Raw genomic sequence first — 15,390 nt, forward strand, 5'->3', positions numbered from 1 at the left:
AGGCGGGTGCGCAGAGTTTAAAGAGTTAAACTGACATTCCATGTGTATTGTTTGTCTGCAGGCAGCTAATGATGTAACGATGGCTCAACCACACAGTGCACATCCAACTTCAATATTACCAAACCATCATAATGCATCAGTGGTACAGCAGGACTTCTCCTGCTAAGGGATGTCTCCTTCTCTCTGTTACACTAAACTTTAAATTGAGATCATGAATACATTTATTTCTTTTTCACTGAGAAAAGCTACAGCCAAAGTCTGATCCAGGACCTCACGTGAAACATTCACAATGTATCAAACTGTTCTCATTGTTCCAACACCAGAAGAAATCACACAACGTGTTTCACGTGCACTTTTGTTGCGTCAGATTTTCTTTTCTGTTTTCTGTATCATTTCCATCTAGGTCAAGTTATTTTCCTGGTCGCCTGGGTGGACCTGTAGCATGGATTTGAAATTGTAAATGAGAAGCTCCGATGCAAAAGTCCTTCTGACATGTTTTCTTGTAAATAAGCATTTTTTATCACTCTTAATGGATTCTGCCAACAAACCAGTATTTCTGAATAGCCTGAGGGCAGGGTTTAGCATATGTCTATGTATAATACGTTTAATATCATTATCTCATTTTTGACGTAGGTGGCAATTATAAGCTTTTGTATCAGAGCTCTTCGAATCTACCTTTCCCTTCACTAAATGACAGTCACAAGTTCAAACAGGGCTGAACATTTCAAATGTTGAGTTCAGCTAAAGGTGGCTTCTTTGTGATTCTTCTGTGGTAATGTACTGTACAGTACTTAAACCATTTCACCTCTTTCATTTCTTAAGACATCTCGAAAAGAGAACAGCAAAAATATACCACTTGTCTTTTTTGTAAGTAGATGTTATGTTATATAGTCTTATGTAACTTTTGCATTGTGCTTTATAGTTCTTATAATGGAACTATGTTTGTCTGTTTTGGGGTTGAAAGACCGCTAGAGCACAACGTTTGCTGAAATCATCTCTAGGTTAAAGGAAAATAAAAACTTTTGTATAAAAAAAGCATTTTAAAAAGAAATTTTATTTTGGATTCAAATACAAGCACATTTAAATAGAAACAGATAGACTGGAAATTGCATTAAAGTTTGATTTATCATCATTTTGACCTTGCCACAAATCAGACTGAGAAAATTCAGTCTGGAACTAGAAATGTATAAGCCAGATTGTCGTGTATGAAAATGGTGAACTTTCACAATTGGCTTTACTGCCATCTAGCGGACAGTAAAACATCCAACAACAAGTTGACCATCCAACTTCAGATGGCTTTACAATAAAAAATAAGATTGAATAAAATAGGAAATAAGAATGATCATATTTATGATATGTAATAACAAACACTATAAACTGTTATTATTTTACCACTAAATTGACAGACTTTCAACAAAAAGGAGTGTCTTAATCTCCTTTCTTAAAGGGATAGTTCACCCAAAAATTTAAATTCTGTTATCATTTACTCACCCTCATGTTGTTCTTAACCTGTTTGAGTTTCTTTATTCTGTTAAACACAAATACCCATACCATTTACCTCCATAGTATTTATTTTTCCTACTATGGATATCAATATAGCATCAACTCATTTAATAAAATATCTTCTTTTGTGTTCGACGGAATAAAGAAACTCACACAGGTTTAAAACCACACGAGTGTGAGTAAATAATAACAGAATTTACCAACATTTTGGGAAAATTTCTGTTAGCAGCATGGTGCATACATTAAACATCCGCATAATGTCATTATGACATGTGAGAAACATCTTTGTGAGAAACAGAATGAAGAAAAACAACTAAAACATGTGAATGCATAGGACACAAATACTTTTGGTTTATGTGCAAAACAGAAAAAGTTTTTTGTATATTTTATAGCTTGGCTGCATAGTTGAGATGCATTTCACTGTGAAGGAGCAGATTTAAAGGCACAGATTAGTTTATGGACTTTATAGTTATGTTGCTCCAGACAGCCACAGCTAACAGGGGAAAGGATGTGTGGGTGGAAAACTGGAATGCATTTCCAACATTGGGTGGATTCAGGCGACCGAAATAATGCAAAATCATTCAAGGAAATCGTTGCATACAATCGCCCCATTCTGAAAGGCTCAGTCTCGCTGTAAACACGTTTTATCTGCTGCCACAATAAAAGTTGCAGAGCAAAGTCCTTTTACTGCAATTTCTAAAAATATATATTTACATTCTTATACTCGTCTCTACCACCAACTCCAAAAAGCAATTTGTCAAAAAACAGTAGTAGAAAGAGTGCCACAATCCAAAGTTCCTCATAAAATGACCGGTTGAAGTTGAGATAAGAGCATTTTTAGTGCATTATCCATTGCAATTCAAGTGTATTTTTTAAAGGTATTGGACTCTCTTGCAAACATTTGTGTTTGGATTAGTAAGATATTCAATCCAAAACCCCTTCAGAGATTAAAAACAGCTATTAGCTGATGAATAATCAGAACTTCTTAGTCTTAAGGGAGCTACACACTGTAGATGAAGCCAGCACAGTTAGTCTACTATTGCATTTTGGTTAGCTTCTCAGGTGCTATTACTTTGCTCTTGTTCAAATATTAGCATGGCAAGCTGGGAACGGGACCCCCGACCCTCCACTTTACTCTGAAGACATCGGTGAAACGAATCCTCATTTAGCCGCGGATCGCAGGTCCGGTTGCGGTACGCCTGACGCAAAGCGGGCTCGACGGCACGGAATACGTGCAGTCCTGAGTATTGCACAAACATGTCATATAAATCTAAATTCTCCATCAGCTCCTCATTTTCTTGCAAATCCCCATTCATCCGTGTACGTGAGGACATGTAGTCTGAGTTATAAAAGCACGCCTCTTCAAACGTATAGCGGTCAAAGTGACCCGCCTCCCTGACCAGGTCCGGAGAGCCAGAGGGCGGCCTGTCCGGATAAGCAACATGGGGGTCGAAATCTTGGAAGTGGATGGGAAAGAAAGCCTGCCAGCCACTGATGGCGTTCATACGGCAGCGATTCAAGAACTCAGAGTTGAGTACCGTGTCGGCCGTGACGAGGAGGAAGAGCGTGTCCACCGGGTGCTTCCTAGAAACGATGTCCAGGATATGCAGGACACCAGAACTCTCCGTTTTTATGCTTATCCATGACACCTTTACGTTGGGATACCTGTGCTCAACAGCTGCGACCTTGGCTTTGACTTCTGCGAAGACATCATTTGTGCTCACTTTTAGAGCTTCGGCGGGTTCGTAGGCGAATAGCAAGTTAAGAATTGCATTTTCACCATTCTCAAACAGGTTGGAGGAACAGTGATCTAAGAAGCTCAGCGCTGCGTGCGACTCATAACTGGTCAGGGGAAGTAGAACGTGTACACGTGTAGCCTCAGTGACGTAAGGCATGGGGATAATCTCTACCTGGCTGAGGGGTCGGACCAGGTGTACGCGACGTGCAATAGATTTCTGATGGCCAGATTGAGTCGTGGCCTGGAACTGCAGGTCAAGGGTGTACTCCATGCCTCGTGTGTGGTCAAAGCGTCGGTAACCATTCACCAGTCGAGGATCGCTCAGTTGCACAATGGGGTTATATTTCTCTTTGAGTTCGGCCACAGCAACATTGATGACGTCAGAGACGTCATCACGATCAGCACCAATCAGCTGACACTTAGGGGCACCATCCACACAGGAGAAAAGGTGCTCTTCGGTAAAGTAGTCCCAACGCAGGACCTCAAAGCGGCTCTTGGGTTCAAAGGGGGGCGAGATGCCGATGGGCCACAAAGTGCTTTTGTTTCCATCCACTGCCACTTCACTGACGTTCTTGATCTCTGACTATGAAGCAAAGGTAAGAAGCACTAAATCAACAAATGTAAAAAAAATCTACTATTTTGCTAAATTTTGATAGTCATTGTAATCATACTGCGTATTGGCCCTATCATCCAGTACATGCAAAATATTGTTTTAATGGACTTTTTGCTACACAACAATGCTACCCTATTGAAAAATACATATATTGTATTGTATGTACAGTATACATATAAATATGTACTAACCTGCAGTTTCTCAATTTCCTCATAGGTCCTCTGCAGTTCTATTTGGGAGAATTGTTTGTGAAGGCGGTACATAAGTTCAGCACTGGTCACAGGATGAACAGTAAGTGCGTTTTGAAATCCATCGTTTTCCACTTTGAGAAGGTCCATATTATTTTCCATTGAAAAATAATTATAATTCAGCCCCTGTAAGTCAAAATAAAAGATAGATCAAAATAATGTATACAAATTAAGGCTGCGCGGTATTAAAGAAAATGTGATATGCGATAACATCATAAGCGATACAAACAAATCCTGATATGCAATACTTTAAGTAATTATGTAGTAATATTTAAATTATTATATGATATCGGCAATATATATTTTTAATCGACTAATCAATCTTTCTGTACCTTAAATTTGTGGTTTGTAATGAAAAAACACTATGGCCAATCATTATTCACTTTTAAAGGTTTTTTTTATCAAACTAGAAAATATGAATAAGATCACCCAGTAACTTAGTTTTGGTAAACCATTTTCCACAAGCATGTGAAAAAATAGGTCATTGAAATTTGGCTCCCTTGGTGATGTCAGAAGGGGATAATACTAGATCTGCAACTATCTTTATTTTTTCAACCGATTAATCAATCAATTATTTTTTAGATTAGTCAAATGAAGAGTTTCGTTGCAAAACGAGATAAATCCATTTTTTAACATTTTTGTCAAAACATGTTTATTATTATGTTATCATGTTATTATTTTGTTTCATGGTGCTACTAAGCTGTATTTTTTAAGTTATGAAGGTTTACATCAAAACAAACCAACTGCAGTTGAATTGAAATTAATTGGAATGCACAACCAAAAAACGAGATTTCTAAACAATAAAAAAAAACGGTGGTTATCTCGTTTTGCAACGAAACTCTTCAAATAGTCTAATGATTTTTTAATATATAATTCACTGACAAATAATAAATGTAACATCTGCTATTAATGGCAACATTTTATTTAAGCATTTTCTCAATAAACAAACAACATGAAAAATAAAGTGGCAGTGCCAAGAAAAATATCACATAAAACAAATCACATAAAAACAAGTCCAACATAAATTCAGCCTATCATAAACAGTGCAAAAGGAGCATTATTCACCTTAAACTATAAAATAGGCATATATTAATATTTTAAATTAAATAAGTAAAATAAAAATAAATCAAACTGAATAAGCATAACTTTTAACATTTAACTTTTTTTAAAGTTCTGGGTAAAAAACTAGTTTAGCTAGAATGATCTTCTAATATTATATAAACAGCGTTTAAGCTGCTTTTACTTTAAATAAATGCATGCCAGGAATACCTAAGATGAGCTTTTGTAATATCTGTGCATATATTCGCAAAAAATAAGTTAGCTATGAACTCCGCATTGCCAGCTGGCTTTCTGTGCATGCGGGCACATGCCTATCAGCTCTTAGTGTGACAGTAACTTATTATTTCATAACTTCTTATTAATAGAAAAACATGTCCCGCTCTTTATTTACTGTTTCAACATACTGCAGTGCCCAGAAGCGACGTGTCTCGCAGCTCGCATTAAACATAGATTTAAGCGCAGCTGTATTAAGCACAATATATGGCCTGCATTCTATTGTTGGGTAAAAACTTTCTGTAATAGTTCAAATACTTACGCTGCTATCTTATCACTTTGAGATCAGAGTGACCCAGAATGTTTTTTTTTTTTAGATGTTCATGCATAGATGCTTTGTTGCTGTGGTATGCACTTTCAGTTTTACACAGTGTACCAAATGATTTGGTCTCTGCTTAAAGCAACACTATGTAGTTTTTTTACCTTTAAATAATGTCTCAAACATTATTTCAGTGATAGAACAACTTTTAACTGGACAAATTGTACTGTTGCTGCAACCTGAGCAGCCTCCTAGCTGCTACAAGCACACTCTGAAAGTGGTGGTGGAGGGTAGGAAACACAGCCCCGCCCCTCCCCCCACCTGCAGAAGAGTGTCTGATACCAGGCACTGTTGCACTTTTCAACCACATGGGGGAGCTGTAAGTCATTTTTACATGGAAACTACATAGTGTTGCTTTAAAATATCCCCACACTTTTGATCGCAATCTGGCTGTTTGGTATAACGCCTGATTGTCAGTATCGCCCAGAGCTAAAGCCGCCATTGTTTCAAAATTTAAACGGTGCGCCACATTGAAGCATTTCCGGCAAACCTTAGTAATTACGTAACCGACGTAATCGACTAGGTCGACGCATCGTTCCAGCCCTAGATAATATCGCCCCCCTTAATCTGCACTATCCAACCCAAAAAGGACACACCCAAAACGGCAAATTTTTTTGCACACACCTACAAAAAGACAATTTTAACTTAATTATCTATGTGATATTACGAGCTTAAACTTCACATATGTACTCTGCGGACACCAAAGATTTATTTGACATCTTAAAAAGGTCTTGTGAAATGTCCCCTTTAATGTGAAGTTGCGTTGTGTTACAAACAACAACACTTTGATGTGCAGCAAAATCTTATTTAAACAGTACAGTGAGGTTGTAAGGAGAAAAATAAAATATATATCCATCCGTTTGGCCCAATGGCGGAAACATCATGGCAGAAGGGTCGTCGCGTGTTTGGTCTTTTCCGGCGCTTATCAATGACGTTTTAACATTACGCAACTTAATATCTGACTCCAAAAGATTAAAAAACGTGTTGTACGTAATTCTGAATTAAATTGATGTAATTTTAGAATTTAGATAAACGTTTGATCATTCTCTTTGACTCATATTGGTATTGAACTCGTTCATTCGATTACCGACGTCATATCAGCCCACACCCGCCGTTGTGTGAGTTTTGAAACATAAACTTAACCACACCAGAGGCCTGGCAACACCGGCCACTGTAACTATCTATATACAACTTGATACAAACCCATAAGATGATCAGAGGTCCAAACTAGCGCCTTCTAATTTGGTATAGCGCATAATATACTATACCAGTGGTTCCCAAACTTTTTCAGCGTGTGCCCCCCCTTGTGTACGGTGCATTCCTTCGCGGCCCCCCAAAGAAAATTTGTCACAAAAAAACGTTCTAAAACTCAACATTTTAATAAAAAACATAAAATTATACAAAAAAGTAGTGCTTTTGGTTAGTAGTTTTATTTTTTTAGGTTTAATTCCACAGAATTCATGATAAATTTATGTATTTCATAAAATGTCATAAAACTGGGGCCCCCTGGCACCATCTCGCGGCCCCCAGTTTGAAAACCACTGTACTATACAACAACTTAATCAAAGTAGGGGTAATAACCAGAGGTCCAGGCGTATCTCCTTATAGCCTGCCTATAGTAATCACTATTACACACAACTTAGTTAGGGTTAAATAATTAGTCTATCCGTGTAACCAGTGGAAATGGTTGAAGCAACTGCCCCATGCTGGCGTGCCCTTATTAAAAATACTTACACAACCCCAGCCAACTACCTATATACAACTTAATACAGAACTCAAACTATGACCAGAGGTCCAAGTTGGCACCGTCTAACCTGGTATAGGGAAATACAGATACAGCATCATGACATGGGGGTGCATTTCTAAATATAGAAAATCCTGAATCTTTTAACATTTTCCTTAAATATCCAGAGAACAAAGCATTGTGTTAATCATATACTGATTGGCTCTTGTAAACCCAGGTGTGTTGCCTAATATACATACAGTGGGTGACTGGTCAACGTGTCTAAGGTAGGGGGTGTCTCCCAACATTAGGTTAAGTTTACTTATTTTATTGTCACACTTGAACATAGAATTCTGTTGTTATATTAATAAACCCAAATTGTACCACTTACATTGAAACAATTCATAATTCATATGACACCAAACAAGACCAGATTCAGATTCTTTGTGTATGCAGAATGTAGCATTACATATACAGCTTGCTTTGAGAAAATGAGGAGAGGGGGACGAGAAAGTGCGGTAGGCTAGGGTGTGACTCTTCTGTCCTCACACTATGGGGTAGCTGTCCTGGGGGATAGATGTGAATTCTTTCAGAAAGGTTTCATATGATAATACAACAGGAATTAGAAAACGGTTCCCTGTGGATTCAGCCATTTGCTGCTGGTCTTACAAATACCTTTTGTCAGGGTTTGGCACCATCTTACAAGGTGTCATATCCACACTACATATGCCTTGTAGATATGTTTCAAGTGCTTTAAATTGGTACGTTTATAAATATTATGCATAACGAATGTTTATTTAGTTTCACCAATTTTCTCTCATTTTGTCTCTTTGTGTCTTTCACGGGTGTGTTTCCTATTTACTGTAATCACATTTGCATTATATTGGCTTCATATCGGCCACACTGCTTGATATGCGAAGAAAAAGCTACTCAAACTGAAATTTTCGTGTTTTTTTGGTGAATACATACAGTTTGAAAGAAGAAACCTGACTGGAATTGGTAATGAAATTAACGGAAACAAGCCAGTATGTCTACAAGAAAAGAGCTATACAAAAAAGTCACCTGAAACATAACTATAACATATATTATAACAGCTATTATAAACGTAACTGTGCGTAATGGCGCATATTCACAGATGTGATTAGAGTAACACTCCTCTAAAGCCCGGATTACACTGCAGGATTTTTGCACTCTTATAAGATCATTAACTTATCACACTGTGCGACATGGATCGTTTAAACTCGGGTATGACAGGCATGTAGACTGTACGATGATGACACGGACGTTTCGGGGGCTGCGTCACATGTTAGCGCAACGTCACCAGCATGCGCCCGTGGTAAACAAATACCAGTACGCAGGTCGTAGCAGCAAACACACTGGCTATGTTTGCATGCACAACATTTTGTCAATCCGGCTGAATTTAATACGATTGAAGGTTATGACGATACAGTTTACATGCACCCTAAACATTGCAATCTAATTTAAATGTTTATTTACATGTACATTATATATAATCCGAACCGAAAGTCTGCACAAGCGCACAGCCAGGGTTGCCAGATTCGCGTATCAAAACCATCCGAATGGCCGTTCAAAACTAGCCCAAAAGCACCTCAATGACAATTCACGGCCCAAATACCAATAACTATTGAACAAAATACTTTAATCTTTAACCCGCAGAAAAAAAACTGGTGGAAACAGTTTAAAGGGGCCATGGCACAAGACTTTTTTAAGATGTCAAATAAATCGTTGGTGTCCCCAGAGCACATATGTGAAGTTTTAGCTCAAAATACCATATAAATAATTTAATATAGCATGTTAAAATTGCCACTTTGTAGGTGTGTGCAAAAATGTGCCGTTTAGAGTGTGTCCTTTAAAATGCAAATGAGCTGATGAAATTTAAACACTGATCACAATGATGGTGGTTTGTTGCAATTAAAACTCAATTGTACTTTTCTCTGCACTAAATGGCAGTGCTGTGGTTGGATAGTGCAGATTAAGGGGTGGTATTATTATTATAAGAGCTCCTTATGACATCATAAGAAGAGCCAGATTTCAATGACCTTGTAGAGAATGGTTTACCAAAACTAAGTTACTGGGTTGATCTTTTTCACATTTTCTAGGTTGAAAGAAGCACTGGGGACCCAAACATAGCACTTAAACATGGAAAAAGTAAGATTTTCATGCCATGGCCCCTTTAAACAGTAGCCCAAATCTAAACTCGAAAAAAAGCAGAGGACTTGGCAACGCTACGCTATTTATTAAGGTGTTTACATGAAGGCTTTTCAATACGATTGAGCTATCAATCCGATTACAATCGGATTATTTGGTTGCATGTAAATGTACCTACTGTGCCGTGATCATGCTGAATTTCTGACACTGTCGTAGGCCATCTTTGGACGCAAGACCGGGAAAACGTCCATCTTTTAACCTCTCTCACTGTATGACATAGGACCACCGATTAAGAGCCACGATCACAAAAATCGCGACGATTGTTTCACGATGGCAATCTTTCGTCTAGGACAGCCAATAATCGGGAGGTGTATCCCAGGCTTAAAGCAATTAACCCTGTGAAGCCGGGATTTATGCTCAACAATGACTATTAGCTATTTAAAATTCATATTTTAAAATATTTATTTATGTTTTAAAAATTTTGAATATTCCTTTTTTCTTACCTTCCAATTACATATTAATATTTAATCTTTTTTATCATAATATTCTTAAAAATCAAAGTTGTGTTCTTAGAAAAGATGTCCATTATTATGCTATTTTATTGTCATGTCTAATCTGTGACATAAAATGCTTTTAAAGAGACAATACTATCGCCTATCGCCATTGTTTCTGGGCAAATTATCGTGACAGGCCTAGTTGTTGCTGAAACCATCTATAACAAACATCATCTTTCACAATCTTCCTGACAAGCTTCCACATGTCAGAGCACACACAAGCACTCATTCCTGTGCCAGTCTCTTTGCTAAAACTTTGACTTTACATAACATTTGGGAGTAATAATTCATTTGCAAACTATTGGGATTTGCACATTCCCATATGCAATATTCCGATAATTCTGATATATTGTAAACCTCTACATTTATTGTGTTTTGCATCAGTAACATCTGGCACTAATAGCACATTTATCGATCCCCACTGTTTCATGGACAGCACATCTGGGATCATTTGGGTGAGGAGACCCCTGCCATCTCTGCAGTAATTCTGTTGTAATTTGTTGTCATTATGCTTATTAACTTAACAGATCTCAGCAGGTCTGCAGCTGGCCTGCCGAGTACAGAAAGTCATTTACTTTACGTCTCAGCAGTGGTAAAACGTCTTTATTGAGATAACCCTGGTGTTCGGACGGACAGTTACTCGCTTCACGTTGGATCTATACAGCGTGCAAAGGTCTGTGTGAAATACAGATGTTTTATGTTCATGTCACTGCGTATCCCTCACTGTCCAAAACATCTGCAAACAATTCTAATGATATGTTACCCCTCCAAGAGACTGACAGTTCACTTAAAGAGTTTTTTTGGGGGGATCTTTGAAGCAATCATTATACTCTTTATTCTTTTCGTTTCAATACATGTTTTATTACAACTATTAAATACTAAATTTTGGATTTATTACATATTATAAAAGTAAATAGATTGCATGAAACCTGAGTCCAAGGTCTTCACAACTGCTGTCTAATCCTATTCTTTACCACACTACTTGACTGTGACTGCTTATCACAGCACTTATGACACATTAACTAGCACATACCGTTTTATGTCGTCTCTGGTGCCGAATTTATGCTTTGAGCATTTGCAGGACGTTTTCACATGACTGTGAGCTTGTCGGGGGTGCGTAAGTGTACCTGCCTCAGAGCTTGAAAAATACTGTGAACTATTGATTACTTGGGCTCCCTAATGCATTGAGGCCCTCGATACGAAACAGCGCACCCTCTCAATAAAGCATGGACTCTTGGGGAATGTGGTTTCCTGTCAAACTAGAGACCCAGGGCGAAAAACACAGTCATTTGTGACCAGCATAAACACAGGCACAGGCCTGTTTGTAGAGTTTTCTAGGATGATCTGTATATGGTTGAGGCCCTAAACCCCCCAAATCCCCCCTACCAACACCAACCCCCAACTCATTGAACCACACAGCTCTCTCGGCCACATTTGCCTTGGGATAGATACTGTTTAACATGTGGCCAATTGGAATCACATGATGTAATTAATGTTACTGCATTACTGATAGATGGCAGGATTGAAGCACATGCAGAAATTACTAAATCTGTCATTTTTAGTCCTCAGCACTGGTCGATAAATCTTTACATTTGGCTAGCAAATCTTTTATGTTATAAGTATGTTATAAGTGTAAGTTATTGTGTGTTTGAGTCTTTTTTGATGCCAAGTTGCAACCAAGTACATAATGCACAATAAATAATTAGTATCACCAATTTTCTGTATGCCTCTCACTTACTTGAATTGCATTTGTGTTACATCACCCTTTTATCAGCAATAATGGCATCAGCCATTAAAAAACACATTACCTCATATTCCTCCACACAGCTGGTGCCAGTATAATCAATGATACACCGACCGAGCCACTCATCAGGTTTGACGCTTATGATATCAGTCCTGCAGTGGTCCAAAAAAGGCTGGAGCTTCAGAAGTAACGCGCTGGACAGTAGAAATCCTGGTCCACCGTGGCAGTACCTCCCCTGTGTTTCACCTCCAATAAATTCACCTGGGTGACCCATGTAAAGCTGAAGGTCCATGCTCAGGTGGCTCACTAGGGTCTTAAGCCTTTCAGGCTGGGTATAGGTGTCATCCTGAGCAAGGTAGAACCAGTCATACTCAGCAACGTGGTGTTCTAGAAGATATCGGATGGATTGGTACATGTTTGGGACTGGACGTTCATCCTCGTGGGCAACCACAAACATTCCATGAGGGAGTTTACGGTTGCGGGTGCCCGTGAAGAAGATGAGACGGCCATCCAGGTGGTGGTTTAGGGTCCGGTTGATGGCCACAGCTAACGTGCTCAGGGTGGTTTTGGACGTAAATACCGCAACAAAGAGACGCTCGCGAATTCCAAGCTCTGTGCTGACATACTTGGCTCTAGGAAAAGATACAGGATAAGTTACAAACTTGACAAAAATATTAATCGCAGCAAGAAAGTATTTACAAAAAGAAGTTCATATGCATTAATTGTTTTCCCAAATAAGAATTTTTTCTTGTAGTTTTGATATTTCATTAGATGCTTTGATCTATTGGTTTTAATAGTTAACAATGGTGAATTAGTAAAAACCAAAATGAGATTCACCCTGCTTTCTGCACTGTATTCAACAAGGACCTCGGCATGACATGTGGAGACAGACATTACTCACTGTAATTCATTAGTGATAAGCTGAAGGCTGATCCGTGATTGACGGGTGCCAGGCTTTACGTGCCCTGATGACATCATTGCGCAGCATAGTTTCAGCCTAGCTCTCTTTCTTTGTCAAGTCTTTACAAAAATACCATAAGAAATAAATGATTTACAATAATAAACCACCAGACCTCCTCCAATAAACCTCTACGCATGTAGAAAATTGTTTATTGAAGTTTTAAATAAGCATGTAACCGTGGTAACGAGCTTTCTGTTAAATCTGAGGTCCTCGTGTTTGCGAAGCACTTTCAATTTTCCTCGCACGCTTTAAAATAATCTAACCGACTTCACCTGAGATGGGCGAACTATGTTACACCTACCTGATAACTTTATGTGGAGGACCTTGTTGGGCAGGCTTGTTGTAAGGCACTATTCTTGGCTCAAATTCCCCTTCGGTATTTCCGTTGTCAGTAGTGCCAGTGGATATCGAACTGGGTTTCCGAGCCCCCTTCGAGATCCCGGGATGCGCTACGAGCATCTCGTCGGTGGCTCCCATCCAGTTGGAGTCGCAGGACTCATTCACCCAGGTGACGCTTAGGAGGCTCAGAGTAAACCCTAGAGAGATGCCCACAATGATCGGCCCGGTCGGCCGGATAAGAGACATGAGCATTGAAATTCTCATGCTTTCGGTCGGCGCGAGCAAACAGTGTACTTGTCCGCTCCTCTGTTGTGTGCGGTGGTGGATGCTTGCTTTCAGCAGCAAAACTCGTCGTCAATAATGCCGCTCTCTCCTCACCTATGAAGAGAGACGCGACAGGCGTATTCGACTTCATCCGCTGCGCAGACCGATCGGAGTATGACATCAAAGTACCGCGAGAACGACTCGAAAGCATCTCTTCCTCGCGTTGTTTTGATGTCATGAGCCGTTTGCTCTGCGTAACGTCGCAGGAATTCGACCACCCCCACGTCTCTGCTGCTTTCTGACGTGTCAACGTCCAGACTCCGCCCTCTACGAACCAGACGTCAGTCAATGCAGAATCCAGAGCGCTGATTACTGCTATTGGATAGATGCAGGGGCGGAGGAGGGCCCATCTGCAAAACCGCAAACAGGCCAGTTCTAACCTATCATTAGCGCCGTCTATAATTAAAGTGTAAAAAGTGAATTTTTGGTCGTTTGCCCTAGGATATTGCGAGGAAACACTTTTGTCTTGAGAAGTTTTGAATATTTCTTTGCCACACTAAAGGGGAGCATTAAAAGTGTAAATGTGATGTTTTACGAGGTCACGTGAAGCCACGGAGGGGGCACAAAGTGGTAATAACGAGACGCAGAAAAATAAAGATATACAATGTGCAATTGTAATAATAGGCCTATAGCAGCTGACAGGTTGTAAAGAAAATATGTAGCCTACTACACTTAGACTTTAAACTTACACACACATGGTGCTATACACACAAAATCACAGCTGAGTTGTCTCTCTCTGTCATTGGGCCTCCCCTCGAGCGCCACATCTGTTCCTTCTACTGCTTGCCTGTAGGTAACATGAGATAAAAAATACTTTAAGATGTGGTGTCTTCCCATCAGTGAGGAGACACTTTTCTCTTCCTTTTTTAATGTGTTAAGGATGAATTAGGCTACACTGCATAATTTTTAAAATCCAAAAAGTTTTAAAACTACTAGAAACGATTGGTGAGACTGTCAATCATAACACAACGAGCACATGCGCCCCCGTGTGGCTGGTAAGCGTACGCCTTTTTATCTGCTACCATCACCATATGATCTATTAGAATAGCACAGGATGAAATTCTGTCAAACTTTATTACTTTAATTCCTGGACAAATGTGAAAACTAAACATTTTCTTTGGAACCATGTAACGAATTTACCATGTTGTAGAGAATCGGTATGCAGCATTAAACAGCCCCATACTGGTTTTATGTTATCTGTAAAAAGGGCTAATACTGTACATAACAAAATTATATTTAACATCTCTGAGTGCCCTTTGTAAAGATGCATTGGTGGTTTTTAACATTGTGCATTTTAATGTCAGCAGAAATTGAAATATATTGGAAAAGTAAAAAGTAGAACTTGATAATGCATCTATAATAATTGCATCTAGTAAATTTAATAGTAAATCTGACCTTTATATGTCCTTTATCAAAAGATCTAAATATTAATTTCAGGAGGAATTGCTTAAAGGTCCCAGGTGAAAAGTTGTTACCTAAGTGTATTAGAAATATGATTGAAGTACATAAACAAGTATGCTTCTACTTGTTGTGCTTTATTTAAAGAGTACTTAATAGGCTACTTTTTAAAAGTATACTTTTAGTGTATGCACAAAATGTACTTAAACACAATTATAATTTGCGCTGCAATGCCTTTTTAAGTGTATTTCCATTAGAACGGCGATACAATGCAATTGTACTGTAAGTTTGCTTAATTGCTCATCGAATCTTGATTTTCAGTAGTATATTTTAGTGCACTTGAAGTTTTAAAAAAGTTGTTCCATTTTAGTATACTATGTACACTTGGAGTGTAGTCAAATAGATCGTAAGTTGAAATTAATACA

General features: G+C 38.7%; 2 protein-coding genes across 3 annotated transcripts in view; one reads left to right on the forward strand and one right to left on the reverse strand.

Moving 5' to 3' along the window:
* The window catches only part of asic4b (acid-sensing (proton-gated) ion channel family member 4b), a 33,389-nt gene extending 32,368 nt beyond the window's left edge, over positions 1-1,021 (forward strand). The window contains exon 10 of the mRNA XM_055212990.2: positions 62-1,021. Coding sequence (XP_055068965.1) covers positions 62-166 — 105 coding nt within the window. The 3' untranslated portion in view covers positions 167-1,021. The remainder of the gene's footprint in view (positions 1-61) is intronic.
* Positions 1,022-1,035: 14 nt separating this feature from the next.
* On the reverse strand, positions 1,036-13,713 carry chpfb (chondroitin polymerizing factor b). 2 transcript variants are annotated; one of them, XM_055212988.2, is made up of 4 exons: positions 13,206-13,713; positions 12,008-12,575; positions 4,046-4,228; positions 1,036-3,824 (listed from the first exon to the last, which is right to left on the reverse strand). In XM_055212988.2, the coding sequence occupies exons 1-4, from the start codon at positions 13,505-13,507 to the stop codon at positions 2,562-2,564; spliced, it is 2,316 nt and encodes a 771-aa protein (XP_055068963.1). In that variant the 5' UTR covers positions 13,508-13,713; the 3' UTR covers positions 1,036-2,561. The 2 variants fall into 2 exon arrangements, with proteins under 2 accessions (XP_055068963.1, XP_055068964.2); XM_055212989.2 differs by lacking the exon at positions 13,206-13,713 and adding an exon at positions 12,845-13,036.
* Positions 13,714-15,390: the final 1,677 nt, after the last annotated feature.

Source organism: Misgurnus anguillicaudatus, chromosome 8 (genome assembly GCF_027580225.2).
Source record: "Misgurnus anguillicaudatus chromosome 8, ASM2758022v2, whole genome shotgun sequence".
In the NCBI taxonomy this organism is placed as follows: domain Eukaryota; kingdom Metazoa; phylum Chordata; class Actinopteri; order Cypriniformes; family Cobitidae; genus Misgurnus; species Misgurnus anguillicaudatus.